We start from the raw sequence: 19,083 nt of genomic DNA, 5'->3' as shown, positions 1-19,083 counted from the left end.
AATACAAACCATTTACCATATCATAATTACACACATCTCAAACCAAACGGTTAAAAAGTTGCAATGCAAGTAATTAAGATATTGTTTTTTAGAAAGGAAGACCTGTGTGCAATAAAAGAGATGATCTTAAATCCAGCATACCATTTGAAATCTGAGCATTGTAAGTCTGACATGGTTATAAAAGTATAAAGCCAAAACAGTGGACTACTCGTTTGATGCAGTTTTATTACACATAAGAAATGCATTCTCTGCTCCAACATGGTTCAATCTAGCATACAGTGCAAACACCATAACTCTGTCTGAAAACTTCTTCTGGTTTGAAATACATTCTCTGAGCATACCACTGTTTTATTGAGCGTAAGTATCATGCAGGGTTAATGCGATACAACTGTATGTATTAGCTTTTTGTGTCGCTGCATGCTGTAGAGCTTAGGGAAAGCCTTTCCGCAGATGTGGCAAACAAATGGCTTTTCTCCCGAGTGTATTTTAGCGTGCTCTTTGAGAAAACACATTTTTATAAAGCCCTTTCCACATACATCACATTTATACGGTCTCTCTGTCGTATGTTGAATAAGGACATGCTTCCTCACTTCAGAGGTTGACCTGAAGAACTTGTCACATTCGGGCTCGGTGCATTTAAAAGGTTTCTCTCCCGTATGGATCAATATATGTCGAGCGAGTGTCGACTTGGCGACCATCTTTCCACAGTACGAACACGGATGGCGGAATAGCTCGTGTAGGTGATTGCTCCTCTGGTGCTTTTTCAGGGCCCCTTTCTCTTTAAAGGATTTCTCACATTGGGAGCAAGCATGTCTCTTCTGCTTTTGATGCTCATCGTGGACGAGTTTCAAGTGCCGCAACAGATTGGAGTTCTGGGAGAAGGTCTTGCCGCACTCCGGACACAGGAAGGGTTTCTCTCTCGTGTGGACCCTTTGATGTTTAATGAGATCTGAGTCCGACTTATATCTACAGTTGCACCGGGCACACTGGAATGGCAGGTGCCCCGTATGTGTCCACTCGTGTAGGATCAAAAAGCGCCGCCTGGGAAAAGTTTTGGGGCAGCGGTTGCATTTAAACGGCCTGCTTATTTTATGGACATTTTCACAATGCCTGAGTAAGGGCATAAACAGAGTGAAGGTCTCCTCACACCGGGTGCACTGGAACGCCCTGTGGGAGACCTTGTGCCTCGCCAAAGCCGCGGTGTCTCCTAACACCTTCCTACACACACTGCAGTACAACTCATCGTGTGTTAGTCGGTGTCTGTCCAGTGAAACTTTGCACCTGAAGGCCTCTTGGCATTTGTCACATTTGTAAAGATTCTGGGCTTCGTCCGGCTTCTCCGGATCGACCTGCTGCTGACCGTACTCGTAACAGGTTGTGCGCACGTGAATCTTAAAAGATGAGAAGCGTTTAAATCTACTGTCGCATCGAGGACAGGCGTAATCGCCCTCAGGAAAGTGTGTTTTCATGTGACTCCTCATGCTTGTATCTACATGCTTCTTGCAGAGAAAGCAGTAAACTTTCTTCGAGGTGCTAGCTTTGACGTCTGTACCCAATTTTCTCTTCGGAGCTGACAAAACTTTAGGACCCATAGTGGCAGGTTCCTCATTTGAGCAATTAATAAATGAATCATATCCGGTGGGACTACTGACAGAAGACAAAGAAGAGGAATCATCCGAGTAGCCCGACCATGAGTCATCTTCACTGCAGTTAGTGATAGGAGCCATATATGAGTGGATTGAACTCTCATCGTCAGACGCCCCTTGGGGAGCCCTGCTGGGTGATTTTGCTTTTCTAGAAGCAGGTTTGCAGACCGGGAGGGCCTGGTCCCAAAGTCCTCTTTTCTCTTCCAGCAGAATCTTTTTCAGCTTCAGGCCTCTGTTCCGTCTGACAGGTCGAAGCTGCAAAGATGGCGGCGTGTCACGTCTTTCGAGCTGAACACAGCATTGCTTTACTCCAGCAGCATCCTTCGCTTGACTTTGAAGGTGGTCAACATTTTCTTCACGTCTTGTAATATCGTCAAAAGCTGCTCCTGTTTCATTTTCCCCGGGAGTCCAGTTGGTTTTGCCAGTCTTTATTTCACTTGTGTGATGCTCTGTGAATGTGTCAGTATTTAACTGTGCTGTATGAGGCGGCGCTAAATGTTCCTCATCCACATTTGATGGACCTGACAGCACATAATCCAAGATGGTGGCTTGTGCTTGTTTTTTCTGTGTCCCGGTTGTTTTTGCAGAGGGAAGTTTGAGTGCTGAAGTGATGCAGGCGCCATCCAGGGATCTATCTGAACAAAAAAAAAAAACATTTTAATCAAAGAGTGAAAAAACACAAAATCCTCAACTCCTTCTGCTACGTGTAATTCATTTGTCAAGCTCACGGAGAAGGTAACAGACATGCTTCAGAGAAAACTTTGACTTGTATTAATATATACATTTGTATTTACCTTAATGTTTGGTAGCAAGGGTGAAGCCCAACAATTCAAACACACAACACTAACAATCTAACACATTAAAGATGCTGTCGTAAATGAGTTTGCACATCCAGCAACATTAACGTTAATCAAAGGTCACCTGTTTCTAAAATTGGGTTAGGGTTAGCAAAAGTCCCAGTTTCTGACTAAAAGAGTTTTCATCCTAAAAATGGGCCAGCAGTGAGTTCACAGTCTCAGCTTTACTGACTCGGAAACTACAGAGTGGTGTGGATGGCAGGTGCAACCATAGCAACAGTGATCTATATTAAAACTAAAATGTTTATAGATTAGTGTGGATGTAGCCTACATCATACATCATAATATATTCAGTTTGACCAAATGAGGCATCCAAAGAAAGAAATGTGGATTCTGAAACGAAAGGTGGTGACTTTGCATCTTTTTAGTCCTTTTCAATGTTTAGCTAACTAATAAGAAATCAAAAATTGTGAAAAATAATCTTATTGACATGCTAGTGGTTAAATGAAACTAGGATGCAGTAATCATGAGTCCTGTGCTACTCACACTACAGGGGTCTAAATTTGATGCACTCCCAAATGTTTTTTCACAGTTTGAAAGAAAACTGAGCTACAGAAAAGCCTTTGTCAGTTCCTGTTTACCCATAAAATATCTAAATTATCTATAACAGGTGTAAAATCCCACTTTACTCAAATCACATGGGGTAAAAATTAGGTACTTTGCATAGCAAAATTGTTCAACTAAAACAAAGTACATGGTTATTCATACAGTTACATCAGTACTCCATGAATGAATTCTCGTATCACAACCAAAGCCAAGTTCTGTATCAGGTAGAGTGATGGTGACCTCTCAGAAATTACAATGTTGACACACAACATCTGGAAACAAGGATGATAATCTGAGTAAACCCATGAGTCAGGAACTGTAAAGACTTGCCGTTGGGATCCAGTTGGCTGAGGTCTTTTTGATACCGCAGCACAACTCGGAGCTCCTCGTACTGAGACACGGACTCCAAACAGTCCTCCAGAACAGGGGATGCCTCATCAAACATGGAGGCAACCTGGAAAAAATGAAAAAAACGGGACCTCTATAGAGAAGCTATATTCAGAGCTATCAAAGTGATGTATGTGTTGTGTTAAGTATGAACCTGTTGGAACGGTTGTAGAGGAAGAAGCTTTTCAAGTCGGGACAGAAGCAACCACGTCAAGGTGTGAAGTGCTTCATCAAATGTGGCACCAAACTTTTCAGGGAAAACTTTCTGTAAGTAGGACATTATTTCGTTACTATAAAAAATACAGAAAAATCACTCAGTCATTTAAAAATCTGAAAGACAAGATTTTAAAACAAAGACACAAGACTAAAACTTGTGTCCCAACTTAAGTAACTCACACTGTAGTGTCTTGTATGGATAGTAATGCACATTCTCAGCTAACAGGTTTAATTTACAGTGAATATTGATCACATGTAATTTCTTCATCACTAGTTGAAGTGTGTTGGATCATCAACTGAAATGTCGAGATCAGAGGCTATAAATAAAGATGGAGGACACGACAGCTACCCAAAAGTGAAGCCAAAGCCTCTTGATTTCCCCCTGGTGGCTGGCTGCAGTCCAGGTCATAAACCATGCCTCCTACATGTTAGTGGATGGGATATGGATCATTTAAACTATATATTTTCTCCAAGATGTCGTTTGTCATATAAAACATATCTTATCACACTGATGTTTGATCAAGCGCTATTTTCCAATCCATTTGTTTTTATTTACTTAGATTAGATATCCTAAAACTGCTTATTATGAAACGTCATAAATGACAGTTGTGACTGACTTGTGATTGGTCTCGGGCATGTGTCGAAGGAAGGTACTGGCTTTAAATTATGTTTTTGGTACAAAACACCAGTGTTCGTTTGTGGAATATTTCTGGATCTTGGTAATGAAGTGCAGAATGGACGTCCATCTTTATATGTAGTCTATTGTCTTGTTACAACTACAAATAAAATAAAAGTCCGAAACAGATACATACCAAAACAAAATTAGTGACTATCCAGTGGATACGGCATTTCTACATAATTGTTATATTGTTAAAGGAAAACTACTAGCAGATGGTTCTTTCTACACATTAGTTGCACTCTATGTTCTACATGTTCAACAATAACCCTGACCTGAAAGAAGTCTCCCCTCTTCTCTGGATCTTTCAGTATGTTCTTAACAACATCCACAAAGTCGGAGTTCGGCACTTCCTCCTTAGTGGCTCCAGCCTGCCAGACACAACAAAGCATCATTTGCCATGGTATCGTTCAAATTACAGCAATCATCTTCAATGGTATGGTCACTTTTAAAAGCTAATTTCCAATAAACTGTTTATATTGATTTTGAAATAAAGACGCATTGAACTTACCTCCACTAGCCATGCCTCGATATGGTTCTGCATCCTGTCCAGGTGTGGACAGACAGCCTCAAAATCCGCAGTGGCTTCAAACTGACATAACTCCAGGATCAGCTAAAAGGACACACATGTGATCACAGTTACAGGAAACACTTCCTCCAAACCTCTCTTCAAAAATCTAAATACCATGACTTTAGCTCCACAGCTTAGCCTTACTGCATGTCCATCTTAATTTATAGACTATAAACATTAACTTAAGTTCATATATGGAAGAAAATATGCTATCATGATGTCACATAGTGAAGTTATACATTTAACTATTGCAACCAAAAACATTAGACAAACAATAAACAGCTTATTTATATCAACCAATCATTGTAATCATTTTGTGAAAATGATGTCCTGATGCCGGATATACCTTTTAATGCTTTTCATTAAACAAGTTTCACATTTCTGAATTGAAAGGGACAAAGCAGACTCATAGGTACTGGTTGTTGCCAAAATCAATTCCACAATGTGTAAAAGGTCATTTTTTTTTGCAAGATGTTCCAGTTGTAAGTATTAAAACAGACACTGTGTTAAAGTCACTCCCAAGGCCACAAACACAGCCGGTATCATATGGTAAATATTAGTGGTTAAGTGGCTACTGCGTCTTCTCACACGTGCTCTGAGGCCCAGGCTGAGTTGGACCTTCTGGCGGGTGGTGAGCAGCTCCGGGACGATGTCCGTGACCGTGGAAACAAACTCCTCCAGCATCCCATAATTGGCCACAACTTTCTTCTGGATGGTCTGCCACACAGCTGCTGAGACCAGCCGAATGGGAGAGACCAGGAGGCGCAGAGCAGAGAGAGTGAGGCGGGAACCTGAGCACAAATGTAAGCACATCATCTTAACAACAAGGATTATTTCCTTCATTTGTCACCATATCAGCTGGAGCATTTACAAACCAGAATAATCTGCCCACAGAACAGCAGAAACTGTTACAGACATGCTAGAGCTACTGACTCTTGGTCATATACTCATTACTCAAACAACTTGGACATGAATACTGTGTAAACATCCTCACACTGGAACATTTATGTTATTCAATTACACCAGGGGTTTTCAACCGGTGGTCCGCGGCCCCCTGGTGGTCCGTGACGGCATTGCAGGGGGTCCGCAAAATTCGTTTTGATATTTCAACACATTTTCATATTACTCTTGAATATAGTGAAAAATATCTAAAATAAGAAAAATATGTCTAAAATGATATAAAGGTGCTGGTGATTATGAGGTTAAACTGAAGTAGGCCTCAATTGTTCGTGTGATATTGTATGGTTATCATTTGTGACATATTCTGCATTACTTTGTCATCTTCCCTCTTCAGTTGTAGCCCCAGTTTATGTTGATTGTTATTGATCACTGTTACTTTAACATTCTCTCAACATGTCGGCTACATGTCTGTACATTTAAGTCATGAACGTTATATATTGATGTACATATGGTTCTGAGATGCAGTACAACTACAAACTGCATTTTAATTTTGTTTTCAATTCTTAAGCACTGAAAATCAACCGCTTTTGTTGTTTTTTCACAGATTTTCTAAATGGGTTTGAGGTTTTTTAGGTAGATATATTTAGATTTGTTTGAGGTTTTTAAATAAAACCAACATGGAAAACCAAATGTTAAAACTTCCTTAGGCGGGCGTAGGCACATCAGTGGGCCGCAGATTACTTCCTAGTCAGAATGGTGGTCCCTGGGACAAAACCAGTTGAAAACCCCTGACTTACACACTCTTTTATTAGACAAATTCAAAGGATGTCTCAGCTACAACTCAGGGCTCCCATAATATGCAAACACTCCCTTTCAATATCAATGGAGTTAAAAGTTTAACTCCATTGTTAAAGGTAGGTATGACGATGAGCGGCCGAGCTTGATGGAAATAACTCTCAGGAGTATTTTAGAGATGTAGGTGCAAGCAGGAATTTTATTATTCCCAATATAATGCTTACAAGGCAGAGTTTATCAAAGCAAATATAACATCAAACAAGAGCAACAAAACAAACACTTCGAAATAAGAAAATAAATAGGCACGATGGCCACACAAATAATTACAATAACAATATACTGTTTAAACACACAGTACTGGGGAGAACTCTCAGACTCATGTCTTTTCTCATAGCAGCTCTCTCAGACTTACGTCCTCCCATGTCTCCTCTCCCGACTCAATGAACAGCCCGGCTTAAATGGACCTAGCCACACCCCGTACAATTGGAACATTCCAATATTCATTAGCTACAGGGGTGTCCCAGGTAAAGCCCTCTACATAGCTTCAGCAGCTTATACAATAAAACTACATATGGCTGGTAACATAACCAGCAACATATATACACACAATTGTTCCAAGAAGGCATAGCCTACTAATATTAGAACATATTGACCCAAAATTGGAACACCGCGGGTTCACGGGTCCACAACAGACAGGTAACACACATAGAAAACATTTATACAGCACAACACGTGTCAACGGGCAGTTTATTGCAGGCCGCGACGGTCGCCATGCGCACCCGCACACACGGGTACACGGAGCAGTGGACTACTGCAGTGACGAGCGCCATGCGCTCCGTCACATCCATCCGCAGCTTTCACTTCAACTTCTGTCAGTGTTTTGACGGGTTTCAACTGCTGGTTCATATTTGCCTTTGTGCATTTTGCTTCCATCTGAGCCTGTTCAGTCACTCTTAGTAAGTCCTACTCAAACAGACCTATAATGTCCCTTTGTATTGTTTGTGTGCTGGACGTTGTGTGCAGAGCTTTTTTAATACAATCTATGGTGCATAGTGCTCATCCTCTTCATCCTACCTGGTTCATCTGCAATGAAGATTTTATAGTGGAATATATTTCATAAAATGCGATTTGTGAGATATGTGCTCCACAGTAAGACGGTAAGATGTTAGAGGAATTAGAAGGTAGGGGTTTGTTATTTTAAATTCAACACAATATATATTTTAACCAATCTTCTGGAAATGTAACTTTCTTGTAAGTTGAGAGATAAATAGTTTTTTAGGAATGAAAATTGGAATACATTGATACAAATACAGAAACCTATTAAGAATATTCATCTTAATTAGACTGATTCGGCCAGCTAATGATAAAGACAACGTGCGCCAGTGGTTTATATCCTGCCTGCACTGATCCAGTAATGGTGTGATGTTTAATTTATACAACCTGTGAAAAGACCGCGGCACCAGCAACCCAAGGTAGGGATATCGAGAGCTGCTTTATTTATGGGATAAAGTTCACTTTTTTCTAAATTCAGTTTGTAACCTGAAAACTTTCCAAATCGTTCCAAAGTAGACAGGACGTGCGGCAACGAAGATACTGGGTTAGCAATTTACAAAAGTAAATTATCGGCATAAAGCGATAGCTTGTGTGTTGTTTCTCCTCGAGTTATTCCTTCAATTGCCTGGCATTGACGAATAGAAGCAGCAAGCGATTCAATCGCCAGAGCAAAAAGCAGGGGGCTCAGAGGACAGCCCTGTCTCGTGCCTCTATGTAGTGGGAAATATTTTGAGTGAGAGTCATTAGTATGGACAGAGGCTAAGGGAGAGGCGTACAACAATTTAACCCAGGATATAAATTCATCACCAAAGCCAAATTTCCTCATGGTCATAAATAAATATTCCCACTCCACCCGGTCAAACGCCTTCTCTGCATCTAAGGATATTACAAGTTCAGGATCCTCTGAATGGGTGGTAGTATAAATAATATCGAAGAGCCTACTGATATTAGAATAGGAATGTCTGCCTCAGATAAATCCGGTTTGGTCAGGTAGCACCAGCTTGGGAAGAGTATCTTCAAGCCGCAGAGCAAGGGACTTAGCAAGAATTTTACAGTCTACATTTAGGAGGGAAATCGGTAGGAGACAGATAGAGAATTGGTTCAGGATTTCAGAGAGATGGCCAATTGAAAATGATTCATTAAAAATAGATAGTAGTATTGGGGATAAGTCTTCTGTAAATTTCTTAAAGAACTCCACTGAGAACCCGTCTGGTCCAGGGGATTTGCCAAATTGCATATATTTAATGGCATCACAAACCTCCTCCAGCGTCAGGGAGGAATCAAGGGCATCTTTCTGGGAGTCCTCAAGGGTTGGTAGATGCAAATTCCGAAAAAACACCTCTGAAACTGAAGCCTCATCATCACATTCAGACGTGTATAAGTTTGTTTAAAATGCTGCAAAGGCATCATTCATTTCCTTGTGGTCTGTAGTCACTGACCCCGAGGTGGTCTTAATTTGGGTTATATGGCGTGAGGCTGCAGTTTGGCGGGCTTGGTGAGCGAGAAGCCGGCCTGCTTTGTCGCCAAACTCACAAAACGAATGTCGGGACTTTAGTAACAGCTGCTCTGCTGCTGAGGTAGAGCCTAGATCAAACTCAGTCTGTAGGTGAATCCGCTTTTGATAAAGTTCTGGAGTATGCACCGAAGCATACTGATTGTCCAGCAGTGAATTTTTTACAGAAAGCTCTTTCAATTTAGCCATCCTTGCCTTTTTGGTATTTGAGGCATAGCCAATGATTTGGCCTCGCAAGTACGCTTTCAGCGCTTCCCAAATGGTGCTATGAGATACCTCAGGTGAAAAAATTGTATGTGGGTTTGGATGAATTTGACAAAAGCGCTGTCAGACTGTAGAAGAGAGTTCAGGCGCCACTGTTTATATGGGGAAGGATGATCAGGAAAATCGAGTTCAAAGGATAAGGGGGCGTGATCAGATATAACTACACTATGATAAGTGGGAGGGCTAGAAAAAGGTATAAGCCGCATATCTAGATTAAAATAATCAATCCTAGAAAATGTATGGTGAACTGGTGAAAAGAAAGAAAACGCCTTTACTGTAGGGAAGTGAAAACGCCAGGGGTCAACCATTCCGTACTGCCCAATAAAGGTACTAATAGCTGTGGCCATTTTAGACCGTGGTGCATGTCTGGTAGAGGACCGATCAAGACTGGGGCTAAGAACATCAAATGGTGGCTATTGATCCCAGGGACAGTAGAGAAAAAGGAGTTAATAAAAGCGCTGTCGTCCCAGTTTGGAGCGTATACACTGGCGAGAATAACAGGTTTGTTGAAAAGCTGACCGGTGACTATGATGAACCGGCCGTTCGTGTCTGCAATTATCTGATCACTATCAAAGGTGACATTTTTGTGTATAAGAATAGCTGTGCCCCTGGCCCTAGCGTTAAACTTGGGATGAAAGACTTTCCCCACCCAACTCCTCTGAATACCTAAAACATCTGCACTTCGTAAGTGTGTCTCTTGGAGGAAGGCTACCCCTACCCCAAGTTGACCTAAATGTGCCAGTACCTTGTTCCTCTTCACAGGGTGATTCAGGGATTTCACATTCCAAGAGATGAACTTCACTTTTCTATCACTATTCCTTACTCTACTCATACTTTACAGAGTTGTGCTGTAACAGAGACAGGAAGACAGAACATTGCTCTGTGTAGTATAAAGGTTGTCACAATAAAAAAGGATGGCCATAGAGGATAAGAGTAAGACTTTCAAAAAACAAAAAAAAATGCGACATGTACATTACAAATAGACAACAAATTAAAAAGGACGCTTCCCCCTCTCCCCCAGCACTTACCTCACCTAAGTGCATTCAATACCCCAAAAAACAAGTGCAAAAAGGTGCATATGAGCTCTTCCACAAACCCGACTGATCTAACCAACATAAAATCAGTCTCAACAGGGACAGAGAGTTGTGACATGTCTCTCCGGGGGTGTGCACACAGTGCAGCACTAGGTTACACGCAGGTCCGACACCTTTGCTATAGCCCGTAGTGCTCGCTAACGTGGAGGAGAACTTTTTTTTTTTTTTTTACATAATGTTAATAAATATGTTAGTAAGCTGAATCTTCATTTCCCTCACAGTCTACTCACAGCCCGGCGTGTTTGCACTTGTTCCCTCGCCATCACCGTGGAGGGAGCTCCTCAGATCTGCACCGGTCATCACGTTTGCTCTGTTTGATGTTGAAGTCCGTAACACTGCACTGAGCGCAGTTTCCACTCTTGCTAACTTGTCTTTGGTGTCTTTAGCGGCCTCAGATTGCTCCTTCCTGAAGGCGCGCAACTCGGCTAGCACCGCCGCCATGCTTGCTTCGTTACCTGAGTCCCTTTGACGTTGTTGCTTTTTGTGGGGATTTGGAGCCTTTTTGTTCCTCTTTCCTGTCTCTCGTCGAACGCTAGTCATGACGGATAGTTGTTGTGAGTAGTTTTAGATGGGTAACATGTATGTATGTTTTCTGGCTAGTTTTTTCTCCGGGAGCTTTCTGGATCAGGCTGTCACCGGAAGTCCCCCTTGTTTTGTTTTTATCATGTGACTGAAACTCTATTGGTCCGACGGTGTTTTTGTTCCGGGTTATCTATTTTTTTTTCACGCCAACTCCTATTTAAAAACTTGTATTTGTACAAACATTTACAAGTAACAGAATAACCTGCTAAAGTGACAGCCCCACTGAATAACCAGACATGAGGATAAATATATATAAGTCAGACAAAATAAAATAGTAAATATATACATACAAAATGGTCAAATGTATTTAGTCTATCTATCAGCAGTCAGTAAGTCTGTCAATCTATCGATAGCCTAGATTCAGTTTAGAATTTTTTACAACTTAATTTCAATAATAAATGAGTAGTTATATAAATTGGACTATATAAATGAGCGGAGTGAATGCAAAGTTATTTTTGTAACAGTGTCAGCTCAATACTTAACATTTTAAAATTTGCATTACATTTGCATTATGTAAAATCCTTCAATTGAGTCCAGAGAGTAATTTTTAATATGTAATAATTTCGATATCTGAAAATGTTAAGATATTGGTTATTTGGATAAGTACAATTTTGATGTGGACTTCTGTAATCTTATTGTTGACACAGAAGTTATATGGTAATGCCCTCTGATTTGTACCTGCAAAGATATTCAGGGTTGCCTGAGATGTTCGACAGCTCCCAGTGATGTCATCCAATCCAGTAATGACCAGTGTCCAATCTCAATTCCATTTTATGCCCCTTTAAAGGAACAACGTTCCTTAATCGTCAGTCTCGTACCACTGGAGGGAGCACTTGTCCCTTGACGTGTCACTTGAACCATTACACACATGCTCATCCTGTTTCAGCTCATTGTCAACACAACAGACAAATATTTCCAAGTAAGTTTTTATTTGTGGCGGCAACATCATGCAAAAGCTCTGGTGAGGGATCCAAAAGGAAACTTGGAATGTTGTGCATAAAAATTTAAATGGAGGCACAAGTGTCTTGAGAAGGATTTGTTTGGTCTTCTGTAAAGATCGTGCCTCTCGTCTACCACACACCCCCCCCCCCACCTCCCAGGAGAAATTTCCAAGGGTTTAAATTATGCACAGAACATGGGACAATTCTATGGACTCTGTTTAATGGAAATAAGGAAGATAAAAAATAAATACATCTGCACCTAAAAGGAAAAAGAAAATCAAATCTCTGTAGTGATACTTCACTATCAGCACATTACCAGTGAATTTACACATCTCAAATATTTAAATGAAACATTTAAATAAAAGGGATGGGGAATGAACTTTAATTACAGGTGATTATGGGCTAATGAAGTGACTATACAAATGAAGAATGCCATTTACAGTGATGACAGTTCATTGCTGTCCTATTCAACCCTTTGCTTTCAGTTTGTGTTTTTCCCTACGAGATGCTTCGCACAATATGGTAACTACCACAGAGGCAACGCATACTGGTTAAATTTAAAACTCAAAAATTTTGTAAAGTGGTAAATTAGGCCATCCATCTTAAGATGTATATTCCACAGGGCATCAAGGGAAATTAAAAGAAATAATCATACATGGGAATGCATACAGATTAGGAAGTGAATGACTTGCCCACCAAAGTTATGAGGATTCAACAAAGTCCTCCCCAAATTGATTCAGGAAAAACAAAAGCACATTTATTTCCATTGCAAATACTATTACAAACACTGAAGTCAGTAATATCCCACCACAAGAAGTCCGCCTCAGTATCATACAATGCCAAATCATAGGCAATTTTGTATCTTCAGCTCTTATTCACCAATGTGTCAAATCTTCAGAGATCGCATTTTTATGTAGAAAACTTTTCTTGTTTTTTCTTTTTTTCTTCCTTTATACAGAGAAATAAAAAAACAGTTAAGGCAAGATGCGTCAAACAGAAATCCAAAGGCCACGGAGCAGCCTCTGCAGGTGTTCCGACTCCACTGACTTTGGGTCAGAGGAGGGTGCAGTCAGCAGCTCCCACTCGCTCTCTGTCTCAGGCATCTTACTCTGACGGGAGGGGAAGAGGAGGAAGTGGTGGTGGGGGTGGTGGTGGGAGAGTGGGGTGGGGTGTCAGAGGTGTCCACTAGCACTCCACCTCCCCTCCAAGTCCCCCCACTTTGAGTCTGCCAAAACACTCCTCTTTGGCACTTTAGGCTGGCAGACTCAGCTTCTTTCCTTTCAGTACTGAAATGAGACAGGGACGGTTTTTGTTTAACATGACCACATGACACACCAACAGCATGCTATAACAACAACAATACAAAGTGTTTGACCTGCACAGCCCACAAACCTTACTTACTGATTCACAGTGGAGTTTGCACTACATCTTAAAGGGTGGTTTTACCAAAATAAAAATGAATTACTTTTGGTATTTAGTATAGTCAAACAGATAGTTCTGGGGTGTTTGTATATGCCTGTGTGTGGAAAACATACTAGTTTAAGGACCTTTGGTAAAAACAGTAGTTGAGTGAGTTCTCTGAATTATTCACAGTAACAAGGAAAAAGGTTTTTTGAGTAGCAAAGATTAAATTTCATTCAGCTTCACTCTCCTGGAGCAGGGGCTGGTATCTAATTATTTCGCTACATTAGTCAAGACTATTTGCAGAGCTGATAACCATCAGGGATGGGTGCAAAAAGCCTTTGTCATAAAGTTTCAGTTACACACGTCTGCTCTTCATCTCCGGTTCCTTGAACTCGGAGTCTTCTTTTAAAATATATATCTCTGAGTTTCTGTGACGAATGATTTAATTCGATGTACACAAATTATGGCGTGAAAAAAACTTCACTGTGAACATTTGAATTTTATTTTATCTTGATGTGTTCTACTGGCATAGAGCTGTTTATTTACAATAAGTATTATAATGACTTGTTGGTATTAAAGAAGCTTCCTAAAGGTTCCAGCATGAAAAATGTTACTATAGTTGGCAGAACCCTGGAAAAGGTACTCCAATTCAAATATGCTGTGAGGAGCGCAATAGTTCATGTCAGGACTCTCACAATTAGAACACAACATTCGTTATGATGCTGACTTCACTTGGAGAACAATCTCCTAAAAATGTTAATATTGACATGCACGCTGGAATAGAAATGTATTTGGATTTCAAGTATAAGGCTACAGTAAAACAGTAAGACAACATTGGTCTTGAAATGGACAATTGACTGACCACCGAATTTTAGAATGTTTTTCTTCTTTAACTCTTAATCAGTATTACTTCAAACCTAACCAGCTAACAGAGCCACACAAAACTTCTGAACGTTTTTACACTGCTTTATTAAAATAGAAGAAAATGCAGCGACACTCACCTTTTGTTACATACAAATAGAAGAAATCGCAGTAGAGGATGGTCTGCACCACTCCAGCAACGATGGCGATCATGTCAAAGAATCCCTCAAAGTAGAACCTCCATATCCAGTTGATGAGGTAGAGGGCTCTGTAGAGTCCCAGGAAGAACAAGTAGTGGGTGGTGATGGTCTCGGCCTCGCCAGTCTTGCTGATCATGAAGAGCTGGGGCAGGATGGCCACCGACTCCAAGTAGATGGAGAATGTCCAAAGGATCTGGGAAACAGAAAGAGGAGCACATGGTGTTATAAGTAAATAAAGAGCGCTGAAGTGTAATTTGACCACAGCAACGACTAGTGATTAGAATGATCTCACATATATTTGCATAGATTTCCAACTGAAAAATGTGCCACTTCTGTTTAACTGGAGGGCAACTGTGACACATCCTATTGAGGTCATATATATATATATAACTGTGTTGTCCAAATTAAGCACATGTGCAAACCACATCTCTTTTTCTTTGCACACAGAGCAACAAGTACACAGGGCCAGGTCAGGTTTTAACCCACATGTGAAGTCATGCTCAGGGACAGCTGCACCAGCTGTCTGTCTGTTTAACTTTTTAATGATGCAAGTAGACACATCACCCACACATCATCTCTTGATTAAGTTGATTGCAAAACTCATTCCCTCTCAAATATCTTATATGTATCTCCTACTTGGTGTAACTGATGTGTAGCTAATAGAAGCCAAATAGTTTGCTTTCTCCTGTTCAGAGTGAAGATTAGAGGAGGTGATGTGGAGTAGAGTCATATCTAACCAACACAATAAACGGCAAATTGAAACAATAAGCCAGTAACTGACCAAAGAAGGTTGGTGGTTTACTCTAACCATCATGAATGCCACTAGCTTTGAAACACATATTTCTCCATGTAAAGGTTTACCTATACGAGTTCATAACATTTTCGGCCTCCTAGTCATAGTTACGATGCTCACTGTTTACACAGAAGAAGTGACAGAATTGAAAATGAAACTTGATTATTTGATTATGACGAGATGAAAATCTGCGTGCAACAGTTCTGGATGTTGAATAAACATTCAGAGACATATGCATTTTTGCTGTATATAAGGGATGTGGGGGTGTTTTTGGTGGTAATTTTTTACCTCCAGGGGAGAGAAGTCGTGGTTAACCAAAAAAGCCAGACCACCAACCGGGACCACCAGGAACTCCACTCTGAATGTGTCATGGTTCCCGTCGTAAGTCGCCTTGAACTTGGCGTAGATCAGGTACACGGTGGCGTACGCACAGCCAATGTAGATGACCTGAAAGATAAGGACAAAACCAAAACGTTAAAAAGGTGAGCATCTGCTGGTGTAGATATCTAATAGTCTACCATGAACACATTCAAACAACACACACAGATCTGTTGTATATCGCTGGACGGGCTTTGTCCTTTGGCAAACACAGGTGTGTCGGCTTTGTGCACTAGATCAGCATCCACACTGTGTGTTTAGTGCTTAGGAAGAAAAAAAAAAACTACTACAGGGTGTGAAAATAAGTGTTGAGTGTTTCACCTTCATCGTGGTGTTGTAGAGGGAGATGAAGGAGGTGAGCAGGTCCAGGTAACGAGTGGTGAACACCAAGGCAAACAGGACCTGACTCTTTCCAGATATACCTGTCAAGAGACAGCAGAGGGCACTGAAACATTTTTAAAGCCAGGAAATTATTGTGTACATGTAATGTCCTCGCTTCTAAAAAGGGATAATTTGCTTCAATAGTTCTCTTGTCCTGAGGACAATCTGTCCAGCCGGACTGTTGTGATGCCATTTGCAGATGATCTCACGGTGTCTTGCCTCAATTCACCTCCAGCAGTTTAAGCATCATTATATTTAATTTGTGAAAGTCCAAGAAAGAAAGTTCTACAGGCACAAACCTCACATCACAAACCAAATTATATACTTCGCAGTTACTTAGTGGAAACCACAGGACTTACATACTAATCAGCTGCCCACTTTATCTCTGCAGGAGGAACCAAACCCTTCATTCATTCATTCATTCACCAAAGTTCAGCGTGTGCACAGATAACACACATGAAACACCAGGGGCAAGACTAACAGAGCAGAAGTTAAAATCATAAGATAACGGTTTGTTTATTGGTTTGACTGACTGCAGCCTGGTGTGAAGAGGCCGCAGTCAATGGCTGTCTGCTCAGCACAACACCAGACTTCAACCTGCTCTGTTTATCTGGTGCGTTGGCAAGTGACAACAGGCTCTCCACGGTCACACCCACAGTGACAGTGATCAGCGATCACCACATTATTGGTAGGACATTTCCTGCTGTTGATAATGATACGTCAGTTTAAGGACCGTCACTGTTGGAACTCGTATACTGGCAACCACAACTACTGCAGAGCTGACGTGCCCGCGGAGCAATCAGGTTTGCTCTGAGGCCAACAGCATTCATGACATAACCCAGGTGGCTGGGTGTCTTGCAGAGGCGGAGAACTGACCTTTGACCGTGGAAAGAAGACATGGAATCACAGCAAAGATCCATCAGGATAAGGCAGCAGCTGATTACCCCTGAACGTCGCAGGGCAAATGTAAAAGCATGCAACTGTGGACCGGCTCCCCTGCTGCCACGTCAGAGAGCTCACAGCCGGATAACGCAGGTACGAGAGGCCAACGTGCAACTACCTCCCCCCCAGGAAACGACCAGGCCCCTGGGTGGTGAACCGCGTTGGCCCTCGGGTCCCCTCGTCTCTACCCTAAAGTTGGGTGCGGGGCCCTCCGCACTGTCAACGCTAGCTAGCGAGACAGCTGCTGGCTGGCTCTTCCACCTAACAGCCACTCCTCCCGTGCAAGAATGTTTATTAAGTTTCACATCACCTGCTGTCATGTTAGCAACAGTCACGATGTCAGAGTGGCTGTCTCTATTTGTGATGACAGCACACGCCGCTGCTGTGGACAGTGGTGTAGCCAGCGAGCTAACGTTAGCCTTGAACCAGGCTAATGGGCTGAAATAGGAGCCACAGCGCATCGCAGACCTGGTTCAGAGAGTTTAGTTAGTCTGTCCGGACACATCCTGTGTAACACAGGGGGGGGCAGACCACCTGCGAGTAAGTGTGCGGCACTACTCACCGGCACAGGACCTGGTTTTCCATATCTTTAGCAGCAGGATGATGATGGCTGCGAGGTGGGAGAGATCCCCGGTGAGCCTGAAGACGTTCATGTTTGTTGGAGCTCCGGCTGAAGCGAACCCGACGTTAGACCCTTCTCAGAGCTCAGCTCGTGTCCGGCGGCTGTTCGGTTTTCAGAGCTGACAGCGCTGGACGACACGGTGACACCAGCTCGGGCTGATTCTGGCTCCACAAGACAGGAAAATGGCGAGGAAAGCGCGACGTGGCCCGGGGACGTGGCCAAGACGACGGCAGCCAATGGGAGACGGGAAGCCCCGGAGCGCTCAGCCAATCAGAGGCGAGAGAGGCGTCATTTGCATCACTTACGCTACGTTCAAGCTATGTGGAAAAGATAGTAATTCCGGTTTTCGGTTTTCCCTGCACACAGCTGCCGTGTAAAAGGAAATGCACCAGTGAAAGAATTCCCCACAGATGTCACCATACCAATGGTTTCATAATGGAGGACAGAAAATCGGAATGTTCCTTTAACAATGAAATAAACATACTTGTTATTATAATTATATTATATATGTTCTATTTAATTGTTGATGTGCTACTTTTTCATGCACCAACATAAACTGTTAAGTCTGTGTAACTTTTTTAAGTCTGTGTAACTAAAAAAAATGTTATGCTGTTTGAATTTGAATATAAAAGTAATCCTTTATATGAAATAAAGTATATATATATATATGATACAATCTGTTTGACTATAAGTGTAGTTCTGCTTTTATACTGTTAATATTTCCTGTAGAAATTACACGTGTGTCAGTCCACGTCATATGACAACTATCACGTCACAGGTTGTCACAGTTATAGTTCAAAGGCAAGCATTGTAGCTGAGAAGCTGATTGGAGGAAAAGATTAAAGCCAAATAACTCAGCTATAAATAGCCCCGTCTCTGAGTGGAACCACAGAAAGTCGCTTTTGAGTTCTAGAATTCAGTTGAGGAACAGATCGAAGCCAAATAACTCACGCGATACATCTCTACTGCGACTTCCATTCAACGCCACTGACGACACCGACACAAGACGGCAGTTACGAAAGAAATCGCTCTTCGTTGTACAACTTGGTCCTGTTAATCAACATGCAGAGGATCATCAGCTCAACAGGCATGGCCCAGGAACAAAAGTGCACCCGCAGTAGAACTCTGCCGGACCCCGGCCAACCCCTCCTGGTTCTGAAGAGGGAGAAGCGGAAGTTGGAGGCTGAATACTCCGCCCAGAAGGAGCTGGTGGCTCAATTCACCGCCTTGAAGGAGCTGGATGATATAAACTTCACCCTGAATGAGCTGGTGGATGACAACGTCACCCCGAAGGAGCTGATGGATGAAAACCCTCTTCTTAGGAAACTGGTGGATGAAACCCCCCGTCTGAGGGCGCTGGTGGATGAATACTCCGCCCTGAAGGAGCCGGAGGCTCAACTCACTTTCCTCCTGAGGGAGCTGAAGGCTCAATTCACAGCCCTGACGGAGTTGGTGGATGAA

General features: G+C 42.0%; 3 protein-coding genes across 3 annotated transcripts; all 3 read right to left on the bottom strand.

The window, feature by feature from the left end:
* Positions 1–205: 205 nt before the first annotated feature.
* Positions 206–2,137, bottom strand: LOC133027702 (zinc finger protein OZF-like). Its single transcript, XM_061094781.1, has one exon. The coding sequence runs from the start codon at positions 1,725–1,727 to the stop codon at positions 375–377; it is 1,353 nt and encodes a 450-aa protein (XP_060950764.1). The 5' UTR covers positions 1,728–2,137; the 3' UTR covers positions 206–374.
* Positions 2,137–11,160, bottom strand: LOC133027703 (uncharacterized). The gene is made up of 7 exons (XM_061094782.1): positions 10,749–11,160; positions 5,488–5,690; positions 4,840–4,941; positions 4,604–4,699; positions 3,591–3,701; positions 3,380–3,503; positions 2,137–2,277 (listed from the first exon to the last, which is right to left on the bottom strand). The coding sequence occupies exons 1-7, from the start codon at positions 11,056–11,058 to the stop codon at positions 2,138–2,140; spliced, it is 1,086 nt and encodes a 361-aa protein (XP_060950765.1). The 5' UTR covers positions 11,059–11,160; the 3' UTR covers position 2,137.
* An 850-nt stretch (positions 11,161–12,010) lies between these two features.
* kdelr2b (KDEL endoplasmic reticulum protein retention receptor 2b) lies at positions 12,011–17,823 on the bottom strand. Its single transcript, XM_061094883.1, has 5 exons — positions 17,563–17,823; positions 15,999–16,099; positions 15,588–15,746; positions 14,447–14,699; positions 12,011–13,327 (listed from the first exon to the last, which is right to left on the bottom strand). The coding sequence occupies exons 1-5, from the start codon at positions 17,651–17,653 to the stop codon at positions 13,293–13,295; spliced, it is 639 nt and encodes a 212-aa protein (XP_060950866.1). The 5' UTR covers positions 17,654–17,823; the 3' UTR covers positions 12,011–13,292.
* Between the last annotated feature and the right edge of the window lie 1,260 nt (positions 17,824–19,083).

The sequence above is a fragment of the Limanda limanda genome, chromosome 21 (assembly GCF_963576545.1).
Source record: "Limanda limanda chromosome 21, fLimLim1.1, whole genome shotgun sequence".
NCBI lineage: Eukaryota > Metazoa > Chordata > Actinopteri > Pleuronectiformes > Pleuronectidae > Limanda > Limanda limanda.
This window is presented reverse-complemented; position numbering and strand designations above follow the sequence as displayed.

Excerpts from the sequence above, each read along its gene's own strand:
- LOC133027702 (XM_061094781.1), bottom strand. The coding sequence starts at position 1,727 with ATGGCTCCTATCACTAACTGCAGTGAAGATGACTCATGGTCGGGCTAC.
- LOC133027703 (XM_061094782.1), bottom strand. The coding sequence starts at position 11,058 with ATGACTAGCGTTCGACGAGAGACAGGAAAGAGGAACAAAAAGGCTCCA. Across the intron at positions 5,691-10,748 it reads AAGTGCAAACACGCCGGGCT|GTTCCCGCCTCACTCTCTCT; the intron begins GTGAGTAGACTG and ends ATTTGTGCTCAG. Across the intron at positions 4,700-4,839 it reads TCGAGGCATGGCTAGTGGAG|GCTGGAGCCACTAAGGAGGA; the intron begins GTAAGTTCAATG and ends TGTGTCTGGCAG.
- kdelr2b (XM_061094883.1), bottom strand. The coding sequence starts at position 17,653 with ATGAACGTCTTCAGGCTCACCGGGGATCTCTCCCACCTCGCAGCCATC. Across the intron at positions 15,747-15,998 it reads TCTACAACACCACGATGAAG|GTCATCTACATTGGCTGTGC; the intron begins GTGAAACACTCA and ends CTTATCTTTCAG. Across the intron at positions 13,328-14,446 it reads CTATTTGTATGTAACAAAAG|TACTGAAAGGAAAGAAGCTG; the intron begins GTGAGTGTCGCT and ends GTCTCATTTCAG.